Raw genomic sequence first — 11,321 nt, 5'->3', positions numbered from 1 at the left:
AAGGGACAATCCCTGTCCCCACCGTGCTGTGGGGAGGGGACAATCCCTGTCCCCACCGTGCTGTGGGAAGGGACAAACCCTGTCCCCACCGTGCTGTGGGGACGGGACAAACCCTGTCCCCACCGTGCTGTGGGGAGGGGACAAACCTTGTCCCCACCGTGCTGTGGGGAGGGGACAAACCCTGTCCCCACCGTGCTGTGGGGAGGGGACAATCCCTGTCACCACCGTGCTGTGGGGAAGGGACAATCCCTGTCACCACCGTGCTGTGGGGAAGGGACAATCCCTGTCACCACCGTGCTGTGGGAGGGGACAATCCCTGTCACCACCGTGCTGTGGGGAGGGGACAAACCCTGTCACCACCGTGCTGTGGGGAAGGGACAATCCCTGTCACCACCGTGCTGTGGGGAAGGGACAATCCCTGTCACCACCGTGCTGTGGGGAGGGGACAAACCCTGTCCCCACCGTGCTGTGGGGAAGGGGACAATCTCTGTCCCCACCGTGCTGTGGGGAGGGGACAAACCCTGTCACCACCGTGCTGTAGGACATGCACGTGCTGTGGGTCGCTGCTGTCATGGGGCAAGCATTCAGGAGAGCCTTCCTCCTCTTCCTCCTCCTCCTCCTCCTCCTGCTGTCCAGCCTGGGGCTGCTGGGCCAATGGCAGCTGCTGCAGCAGGACAGGAGCCATCTTCTTCCACCTTCCATCCTCTCTGGGGCCAGCAGGATCCCTGACACCCCTGGGGGAGGCCAGATGCTGTAGGAGAGTTGTTTTGGAGGGAATTGAAGGTAGATCAAAGCATCTCAGACCCCCAGACCCCTCTGCACCACCCAAACTCTGAGACCTCCTGGAGCCCTGGGCACCCATCCTCCCAGAGCAGAGCATCCAGAGCTCCAGATGGGCATTTCTAAAGCAGTTTTCTCTCCTTTTGGCACCAGCTGGTCACACACAGAGCCCAGAGCCAGGGCTGCTCTGTGTGGAGGTTGTCCCCAGCTCTGCAGGGGTGGCACAGAGGGGACAGGGACACCTCAGCATCCCAACACTCCTGCAAAAGGATCATTTTTAATCACAGCAGAAAAATTACTCTATCTCCTTAGATCTGCCACCTGGTAGGAGGAGCTGGTGCAGGACAGGCACCTTCCCAAGGGAGGGTGACCCATTCCAGGCCAGGAGAGGCTCCCGTTGTTCAGAGCTGAGTTGAGGGAGGAGATGTTCTCTGTCTCTGGGGTCTGTAACCCTGTGCCCTTAGTCAGTAGGTGAGTAGATGTTGCTGCCCGTGTCTATCTCCCCTGCCCAGTTGCTACATGTGAACAAGTGTATTTCTCCCCAGTGTTGTGGGTTCTGCCTGTGGTGACACAAGGATGGGAAGGGAGGGGTGACCTCGAGCTTCCTCCTGGACAGGGTAGAGAGGAAACCTGGACGGGTCCGAGGCACCGCTTGTAACTACATTTGTTCAAGAAATGTCATCTTAACCCCAAACTGTTGACACTTTATGCATGTGCTAATTAAATTTAAAAGAAAAAAATGACAAAAAAGAAAAAAAAATTAATAAAGATTTTAAGAGGTTACAGTAGATCTGGGTCTGGCTTTTTGTTGGCTCGTGCTTTGCTGTGAGTTAATCAGCCCTGTGATGTTCCCTCCTCTGTTAGAGGCTGGGGCATGGAGGGAGCAGCAGAATGCTGTGATCTCTCTAAAACCCCTTCATTTGGAGATTCAAGCCCTCAAAGATCAATTAATTCCCCAGGGTATTTAATCCCTGACTGCCTGGGTAATCAGAGGGCAGGGGAAGCTGTGTCTGTGCCTGGAGGAGAAGCAGGAGCTGTTCCTTCCCAAACCCTCCATGTCTCCAGCAGCTCTTGTGCTCATCCAGCTCCTCCTGATCCCAGGGGAAACACAGACCCTGGGTGAGGGAACGCAGAGATCTGTTCTGGACTCTGAAATAAAAACACAGACACAGAGCATGGCACATACCTGGGACAGCAGCCCAGATCTTCAAAGGTTTTAATTTTACCCCACGCCCCCTCCCCAGATTTTTGGATATCCTCTTGACAAATCACTTGAACAGTTTTATTTACAGTAATAAAAATAAATTACTCTTACAGATGAATGTATAATATTATACACAATAGAGATACAGTGCAATAACAGCATTGATTTGTTTTCACTCATAAAGTGCATCGAAGGGGCTTGATTGAACCATAACTGGATGACAACTGTACATTTCCCTTTGAGATCCACTTTCCCAGTCAAGTTTAAAGGCTCATGACAGCACTGACAGCAGACAAGGTGCTGTCCTGATTGCTGAGGGGTGGCCTCATTCCTGGGAAATCAGGGAGGCAGGGAATGGGGGATGGATGGATTCCCACCCTGCCTGTGCTGCTGGCAGTGCCCAGCCAGCCTGGCCTGGGGCTCAGAGCCCAGAGGGAGCACAGGGCAAAAAACTCATCAAAACCACCAGAATCCCACCCCTGCCTCAGGGCTGGAGGGTTCCCTGCCCGGGGAGGACTCTCTTTGTCACTGCACGCTCTGTCCTGCTCCCAAGGGACAGCAGCCTCCAGCCCCATCCTTGTCCCTGTGCTGCAGAGCCCAGACCCTGCCCAGCTGGAATAAAGCTTTTCCTGGGACCAGCCAGCTGTTTTCCAGCTGCCAGAGCCTGCAGTAAGGCCATAAACCTGTGCTTGTGTTTCCAGTGGCCAGGGGCAGGATGTGCTGTCAGTGCCCTGCCTGCTGCAGCCCCTGAGCAGGGCTGGATCCCCCTGGAGCCCACAGTTCCTGAAGGCAATGAGCTGGAGACAGCTCACTACACCCCTCCAAGGCAGGGGGTGAATAAAGGGCACCACAGCACCCCTCTGAGCTGTGTTTTCTGCTGAAAAGCCCCTTTTCTGTCTGTGCTGCAGAGTTTGCAGTGGGAATGGGGAGCTCTGGTCCCAGGGACACTGGGGGTGCTCAGGGGGGTTTTGCAGTGGGCAGCTGCACTGACAACACAGGAGATACAGGTGGAGCTGCCTCACCTCAGCAGAGGCAAGGCTGAGAGGAGTTACAGGGAATATACCATGTGCACCCAACAATTATTCCTGACAATTAGAAGTGAACTGTTAATTCTTCATTAGCAATGACGTGGGTCTGGATGCTGGTCAGGACACACCAATGCAAGTGAGTACCAATGGCCTTGTAAAAGGTCTCCCCACCCCAAATTTGATGCTTTTACAAGAAAGAGATACTTCATCACCTCATGAGAACAGTAATGGCTTCTTGGGGGTTCATTGCAGGTTCAATTCAAACTCTTTGATGTGAGCAGGCTGGGGCTGCCACATCAGGACTGAGACCCTTGGAACCTTTGCTGCTGGTTACTAACAGGAGGCTGCCTAAAGAGAGACATTTTCACTGCTCAAAGCCCCAAACTGACCAAAAGGGAAAAGGAAAAAAGGAAACAAACCCCAAATTAAAACTAAGCAGCTTTGTTGGTAGAGTCTGTACATTTTAATTACGTTTTTTTTTGTACTTTGTTTTTTGGTTTTTTTTTTTTTTTTTTTTTATTTCTCATGCTGGGGCAGGCACAAGGGCTTGTTGTAAATGCACAAGCTGCCCCCAACCCTGGCACACCTCCACGAACCTCAGGGCAGTTGTGGTTCCATCCCAGCCCACAGGTGGCCCTGGCCTTGTCACAGTGTATTTGAGGAATGTTTGCTCCTTCCTTCTCCTCCTCACCCTTTCCTCATCCCCCCAACCAGCCAAGCACCAGCACCAAAAGCTTTGCACCTCTACATTCTGCTGGCCACCAGCTCCTGGTGGAAAAGCCAAAGGCACCCAGAAACCTGTAAATAAATCAGCAAATAAGCATGGATTCATTTCCCTGGCTGTGCTGATCCCTGCCATGGGCTCAGGGCTGGTTGGATGCCACCTGGAATTACTCAGGACCAGTTTTCTGCCCATTTCTGCTGCTGTAGATCCAAACCAGCTTCTGGAGAGTCCAGGAGTGACAAGAGCTCAGCCTGGCTCTGGCCTCTCATCCTTTATCCTTTGCCAAGCTCAGAGTTTGAAGATGCAGAGGCAAATCCTGGCCAGGGTGAGTGCAGGGAACAAACACCCTCCCAAGCAAACACACCCCCAACCAAACACCCCCCAAACAAACACACCCCAACCAAACACCCCCAGCCAAACACCCCCAGCCCTCTCCAGGCAGCTCCAGCTCCCACCTGGAGGGGCCAGAGGACATCAAGGGACACCTGCAAACTTCCAACAAGGCAGAGACCCTGTGCTTTGCAGGACTGCCCCTATCTCAGCTGAACAGCACAATCATTGAATCAGAGGCTCTCAGAGCCCTCAGTTTAACAGAGATGCAGAATCCCAGGTGGAGGAGGCCTCCCAGCACATCCAACACCAGGAAAATGGAGCACTGGGTGTTCTCCAGCTGCTCTGTGTCCTTCTGGTGTGCCCAGGAGGGGGACAGGGGCTGCTGGGCTCTTCTCACCAAGGTTTGGAACCTCAGTGAATTCACCAGCTGGAAACCCCATTTTGCTTTTGGCGATTCCCTCACCACTGGTGCCTCATCCACATGGGATTCCTTTACATTCATGGGAGCTGCTCCCTCTTTATGGCAGCAGAACCCCATCCTAAAGCCCTGAATTCCATCCTAAACACATCCCCAAACACCAGGACATCCCACCCTGCACTCAGCAACACTGCCCCAGCAAGTCATTTCAGGTTTTAAATCAACTTTGCCGCTGCTCAGCATGAGGAGGCCCCAAAATCCATCATCCCCCTGATGTCCAACATTGCCAAACTCCAAACTTTCCCAGTAAAAGGTTTTCTCTGTGGGAAACAGAACCAAAACAGAACCAAAGCACTGCACTAAAATGGTCAGAGGTTTCCACAAGGCAACACATGGCAGAGCAACCTAAACCTCTTCATCCTCTTCCTCACTTCTTCCCCTCATTTCCTCTGACAAAACAGGAGGGGAAAAACAGCAAAAAAACACCTGGAAATTGCACTATTTTAATTTAGGGCAATGACTGAAAAAATGCCAATGCATCAAAATGGGGGGTTTTTTGGAGGAGATTTTTTAAGACTTTTCCTGAAACCTAACAAGTGTTGTTAATAGCTTCTATGGGCAGCTTTAGCATCTCAAAGAAAGAGGTGCTAGATAATCACACAAAAAGAAATTAGATTTTTATCTTACAGTAATTCTGAGCATGGAATGGGCTTGTACCACATCCTGGTGCTGCTGTGAGCTGGGTCAGGGCACTCAGGGGCCAGAGCTCAGAGTTTGCCTTTGCCCAAGGGGCTGGAAATGAGTCTGGGTGAGCCCCCAGTGTCCCAGTGAGGACAGCCCCACCTGCCCTTAACCCTGAACCTCACCTGGCAGGGGCCGTGTCCCAGCTTTAGCTCCTCACATCCCAAATCTTTCTCCTCTTGCTGTGGAGGGCCACAGGGAAAAATTTTTCATTGATCTGCATTTGACTTTGGCAAAAATCATCAGTGCATCCCTCAAACTGAGACTCGTTTTACATAAGCAACTAAACTCCAAAAAGAACATTGTTAAAATCAAGCTCTTCAGCAGGGAATTTATTGGAAAGCCAAGAAAATGCAACTTTTTTTGTGTCAAGGTTTCTCTGGAGCTGATTAGTCAAACTACCTTTCATCTAAAGATACAAAATGAGCTGCCCAGAGAAACAAATCCTGGCTTCTAGCTAGGGTGGTTGTAGAAAAACATTTCAAATGTTCACAATGTTTCAAAAAGGGTTTAAGCTATTGAGTTTGCACACTGAGGAACTGCAGGGACCTGGCTGCACTTTAGAAACCAGAAGAAACAGAATGAGTAAAGTGTTTGTATAAATATTAGTCTCACATATATATTTACTTTAAAACTTACATTGATTCCACATTGTGCCAACTGCCCATTCTCCAAGGAATTCATCGGAGAAAGGAAATGGAAAAAGAACCCCAAACCCACAAAACATAAAAACTCCAAGACTGGCCACCTCTCACAGGCAGACAATAACTCCAAGCCCCAGGCACACTTGGGAACCTCAGAGCTTTCTCTTGTGCACTTGGCTCCGAGGAGCAAGAGATTCATTGCACAAATCCAGGGACAAACCCACCTGGAATGTCTGTACCCAGCCATAAAGTGACTCTGTACCCTCTGCAGCCACACAAGGCAAGAACATTTCTTCCACTACCACAGACTCACAGAATGTTACAGGTTGGGAGGGACCCCAAAGCCCATTCAGTGCCATCCCTGCCATGGCAGGGACACCTCCCATTGTCCAAGGGTGTCCCAATGTCCAGCCTGGCCTTGGGCACTGCCAGGGATCCAGGGTGGGCACCTGTGCCAGGGCCTGCCCACCCTGCCAGGGAACAATTCCCAATTCCCAATATCCCATCCATCCCTGCCCTCTGGCAGTGGGAGCCATTCCCCGTGTCCTGTCCCTGCACACCCTTCCCAAAGTCCCTCTCTGACATCACAACAATTTCTCTACAGCAAAGCAGAATATTCGGGGTCTCCCAAGCCCCCCATGCCAGGACCCCGGGCAGGACCCTCCCGGTGCCCCGAGCCATCCTGGATGTGCCACCCCAGCCCGGCCCCTCTCCGGGGCTGGCCTGGCTTCTCCCTTTCTCACGATTCCACTTCCCGGCCAAAAGAAAGCCCAGGATAAAGGACACTTCATCATCATCCTCATCATCATCACGGCCTCACCACCGCCACAAAGCGCAGCACACAGCTCGGGAATGTCGGGGCTGAGGAAGCGAGCTGAGGTGGCAGCGCCAGCAGTGACACGTGTGGTGACAGAGGCTCCTCTCTCGGGGAGCCCGGAGCCCTCTTTGGATGAACCCCCAGCCCCTGTAAACGGCGGGTGTGGAAGGGGGGACAGCAGCGCCCCAGTGCCCCGCTGGGCCCTTCCTGGGCCTCCCAGATTTGGGGTGCAGGGCACCCCCCTGCCTGGCCACCCCCACCCCCCAGCCCTGCCCCACCACACCCTGGGGAGGGGGAAGGAGGGAAGGGATCCCGGGGTGCCCCCAGCCCTGCCACAGCCCCAGCCGGCCTCACCTCGAGCGTCCCTCACCCGCAGCTTCCCAAGCACAGAGGCACGGGCAGCCCGGTCCCTCCTCCCCCGTTATTGCATAGCAGCATGGCAGGCCCTGATTGCGGGGGCACGGGCACTGCCACCCCACGCTGGGGACCAGCCCCGCCGGGGGGGACGCGACCCCTCCCTGCCCATCCCTGTCCCCGTGGGATGTGCCCATGGATGTGCCCCCAGGGGTGGCACCGCCCGCATGGGCCCCGCTGCTCCCCTGGCTCCTTACCCCGAGAGCAGAAACATGCCATCGTGCGAGGATCCTTTTTCTTTGCTTTTTCTCTTTTTTTTTCCTTTCTTTTTTTTTTTTTTTTTTTGGTGTTTTGTGTTTTTAAATAAAAAATAAAATGTGTAAGAAAATAACATTTCTAAAGGAAACCATTATCATTCTACTCTCTCTCTTTCCTTTTCTCTTTTGCTGCTTTTTTTTTTTTCTTTTCTCTTTTTGGCCATCTTTCCATGGAACGAGATGTGCTGACCGGGGAGGGGACTCCTCCCGGTAGGAGACAATAACGACAGAGGGGAAAAAGAGAAGGAGCAGGAGAGCCAGGGAGCGCGTCTGGCTCCGTGCTCAGTCCTCACACGTCGCTGGATGTCCTTGGTCTGGAGGAGAACGTGGAGGGGATGCACCCGCAGCAGGCCAGCCACAGCGACTTCTGGATGTCCGGGTTTCGGAAGGCGTAAATGATGGGGTTGATGAGCGAGTTGCAGGTGGCGGGCAGCGCCAAGGAGTAGGTGTACACCGCGGGGTAGCTGGAATCGGCCACCAGCGAGTAGATGGCGAAGGGGATCCAGCAGAGCGCGAAGGTGCCGAGGATGAGCGAGAGCGTGGAGAGCCCTTTGCGGGTGGAGGTGGCCTGCGCCGTGGCGATGAACTGGTGCTGCACGGCGATCTGCTGGGCGTGCCGGAAGGCGATCTTGCAGATCTGCAGGTACAGCTGCATCATGAGCGCGAAGAGCAGCAGGAAGGTGACGGCCAGCACGGCCGCGTTGTCCTTGGTGACGGGCCGCAGGATGCTGCAGGAGCTCTGGTCCCGCAGGCAGTTCCAGCCCAGGAGGGGCAGCAGCCCCACGCCCAGGCACAGCAGCCACATCAGCAGCACCATGGCGCAGGTGAAGCCCAGCGTGCGCTCGCTGTGGTAGGTGAGCGCGTTGTACAGCGACAGGTAGCGGTCCACGGTGATGGCCAGCAGGCTGCAGACGGAGGCGGAGAAGGCGGCCAGCAGCAGCCCCGCCGCAGCCAGCTCCGCCGCCTCGCTGGGCGGCCGCAGCAGGTAGCGCACGGCGAAGTTGGCCACCAGCCCCAGCCCGGCCAGCAGGTCGGCCAGCGCCAGGCTGCCGATCAGCAGGAACATGGGCGCCCGCAGGCTCGGCGTGTAGAACAGCACGGCCAGCACCAGCGCGTTCTCGCCCGCCACCGCCGTGCCCGTGGCGCACAGCGCGATGTCCCAGGGGCTCACGGAGCCCGCGGCCGCGGCCCCGCCGCCCGGCGCCGCCGTGCCCGGCCCGGCCGCCGCCGCCGAGGGCCAGGCGGGGGGCTCCGAGGCGTTGCCGAGCCCCGGGAGCCGCTGCTGCTGCTGCTGCGGCTGCGGCGGCCACGGCTCCCCCATGGCGGCGGGGCCGTGCAGCATCGCTGGGGAGAGAGGGAGAAGGGGGCGGTCAGCGACGGACCCGGAGCCCACCGAGAGCCCCGCGCCCAGCCTGGGCAGCGCCGCGCCTCGACCCCCGCCCGGAGCCCTGACCGAGCCCGGAGCCCCCGGGCCGGGACACCGCGCCCCGCACCGCCTCCGCCGCCGCACCCCCGCCGGCCCCACTGCAGCTTCCCCCCTCCCCGGCTCGCCGTGCCCCCGCCCCACACGCACCCCTGGCCGCTATCTCCCGGCGGGCTGAGGCCGAGCACAACTCATCGCCCCGCTGCCCACAGCCGCCTCCGTGCGCCCGGCTCCATGCAGGGTCCGCAGCCACTGCGCACCCGGTGAGGAACCGGCCGCCCCCTCCTCCTCCTCCTCCTCCCCTCCCTGGGGCACGGCCACCTTTGCTACCTATTTATAGCGCAACCCCTCAGCCCCCCCTCCCGCAGCCCTTTCTTTTTTGCGTGCGGTGAGTAAAAATAAACACTATTAATAGGCCAGCGCCTGTATGCGGAGCCGCTGATGGAAGGAGAAGGCAGCGGCAAGGAACAGCCTACGTTAAGTTTCTCCTTCCTCCCCGCCTTTCCCTCCTTTGGAAAAGGCTGCTGCAGGATGCTCCCGGCCGGCGGCAGCATCCTGCCGTGCCCGCAGCAGCGAATCCCCCGCCCGGGGCGGGCAGCCGAGGTGTGAAGGTCGGGGCTGTGCCCGCTGCCATCCCCGCCGCCACCATCGCCCCTTCCCGCATGCAGCCGCGCCTCCGGAGCTTGTTGTTTTACCTGGTTTTAATGCTCGAGGATCGGCTCGCTCCCCCCACCCCGTTTTTTTTTTATTTTTTTTTTCCTCGCCGGTCCTTCCAGCCCTCGGTGCGAAGCCTCATTCCTCGGCGAGCATCGCTAATAGCGTTGGCAGAGAGCTGGCATCGACTTGCACTTAATATTCCTGCCCCATTGGATCTGCTGATAAATCTCAACTCTGACGTCAAAGTCTTCACTTATATTCATGATCCAAGTCTGTGAATCAGAGGCGCTGTGATCAGAATAACAACAAGGCTGGCTCCGCGCGCGCTCCCCATCCATCCCCGCACACCCGCGGGCACGCCCCGCGCCCTCCGTTCATTCATCAGCCTCCCGCCGCCCCGCCAAGGTCGGGCCCGCTGCACCTGCGTCCTGCGGATGCAGCTTGGGCACCGGCCAGGCCCGGGCTCCTCGCTGGGTTTATTTTTACCGCTGGTGCCGAGGGACGCGGGCATGGATGCGAAGGGAGGGCGGCGATCCGGCTCCGGGGCCGCGGTGCTCAAGGACAATGCCCGGGACAGCGGCACCGAGCGGGCACGGCGGCTGAGGCTGCTCGGGGATGCAGCCCCGAGCAGGGGCATCCCTCCGCCCCGGAGCCCTCGCCCCACACGGGCTCCCTCCAGCCAGCGAAACGCTGGGATGAGGAGGAGCTCACGGGAATTGGGACCTGCCCAAGGACGCTGAGCATGGGGTCTGTCCCCCTCAGCGCAGCACCCACCCATCGCCAGAGCTTCCTCCCCGACTGTTTGGGAAAGGAACAGCCTGGAAAGGAACAAATCCCAACGACACGAGTATTTTTCCAGCTATAAATGGCTCCGTGATTCATCTCGGGAGCAGGATCATCAAAGCAGGGATGCTCAGCTCCTGGATCCACAGCATTTCAGCTACACCTTCTCCCTTTTTTCCTATTGGTTTCATAACACTCCAGCTTCCCCCTTTCATCCCCCTCTCTCTTCCAGGCTGCTGCAGCCAGCTCAGCGCTGCATTTCCAGCTCCCGGTGTGCAGAGATATTTGGGTGAACAGCAGCGATTGTGGCTGAACCCAGCCGCCCCAATTTGGAGCATCTGGGTTGCTAATCATGCCAAGCCCCGTCCCGGGGGATGCGAATCCTCATCTACCTGGGGCCGCGTCACCGAGCGCGGCACAAGGGGCGGAGGAAAGCCGAGCAGCGAGGAGCTGAATGAATGAATGAATGAATCCCTCCCGCTGCCGGGAATTACGCACGGCCGGGGATGGGGAGAGGCTGAGCAGCCCTGCCCGGCTCCCCCCGGCAGCAGCTCAACACAGAGTTATTATGAGTGTCTTATCCTGAGAAATTCAGGGCCAGAAGCACAAGCAGGGACTGAGCTCCTGTTTCTGGCAGAACGTGTGGCACAGCTGAGTACCAGGGTTTCATGTCACTTAAAAGCAGGAGCTGCAGATGACACAGAAAATCCGGTGAATATGAGCCTATTCCTTCATCATACAAAATAAAACCTGCAAATAAGCAAAAGAAAAAGTTTGTCTTCAACTGGGGCCTTCCCTTCCCTTCCCTTCCCTTCCCTTCCCTTCCCTTCCCTTCCCTTCCCTTCCCTTCCCTTCCCTTCCCTTCCCTTCCCTTCCCTTCCCTTCCCTTCCCTTCCCTTCCCTTCCCTTCCCTTCCCTTCCCTTCCCTTCCCTTCCCTTCCCTTCCCTTCCCTTCCCTTCCCTTCCCTTCCCTTCCCTTCCCCCTTCCCAAACCTTCCCAAACCTTCCCTTCCCAAAGCTTCCCAAACCTTCCCTTGTAAGACCCAGAAATCAGCCCCAGGGCTGGTGTAGGTGTAATGGTGTAAAACTATCACCTAA

The 11,321-nt window shown here is 56.6% G+C and overlaps 1 protein-coding gene across 5 annotated transcripts; it reads right to left on the bottom strand.

Moving 5' to 3' along the window:
• Positions 1-1,068: 1,068 nt before the first annotated feature.
• On the bottom strand, positions 1,069-10,630 carry LOC141730833 (G-protein coupled receptor 12-like). 5 transcript variants are annotated; one of them, XM_074551266.1, is made up of 4 exons: positions 10,616-10,630; positions 9,479-9,712; positions 4,132-8,704; positions 1,069-4,083 (listed from the first exon to the last, which is right to left on the bottom strand). In XM_074551266.1, exon 3 carries the CDS (start codon positions 8,700-8,702, stop codon positions 7,650-7,652), a length of 1,053 nt encoding a protein of 350 aa, XP_074407367.1. In that variant the 5' UTR covers positions 8,703-8,704; positions 9,479-9,712; positions 10,616-10,630; the 3' UTR covers positions 1,069-4,083; positions 4,132-7,649. The 5 variants fall into 5 exon arrangements, with proteins under 5 accessions (XP_074407367.1, XP_074407364.1, XP_074407363.1 ...); XM_074551263.1 differs by lacking the exon at positions 10,616-10,630 and adding an exon at positions 9,862-10,608; XM_074551262.1 differs by lacking the exon at positions 10,616-10,630 and adding an exon at positions 9,927-10,608.
• Between the last annotated feature and the right edge of the window lie 691 nt (positions 10,631-11,321).

The sequence above is a fragment of the Zonotrichia albicollis genome, chromosome 14, assembly GCF_047830755.1.
Source record: "Zonotrichia albicollis isolate bZonAlb1 chromosome 14, bZonAlb1.hap1, whole genome shotgun sequence".
Classification (NCBI taxonomy): domain Eukaryota; kingdom Metazoa; phylum Chordata; class Aves; order Passeriformes; family Passerellidae; genus Zonotrichia; species Zonotrichia albicollis.
The sequence above is the reverse complement of the archived record's forward strand: the minus strand, read 5'-3'. Positions and strand labels throughout refer to the sequence as shown.

Coding starts and splice junctions, on each gene's coding strand:
- LOC141730833 (XM_074551266.1), bottom strand. CDS start 8,702: ATGCTGCACGGCCCCGCCGCCATGGGGGAGCCGTGGCCGCCGCAGCCG.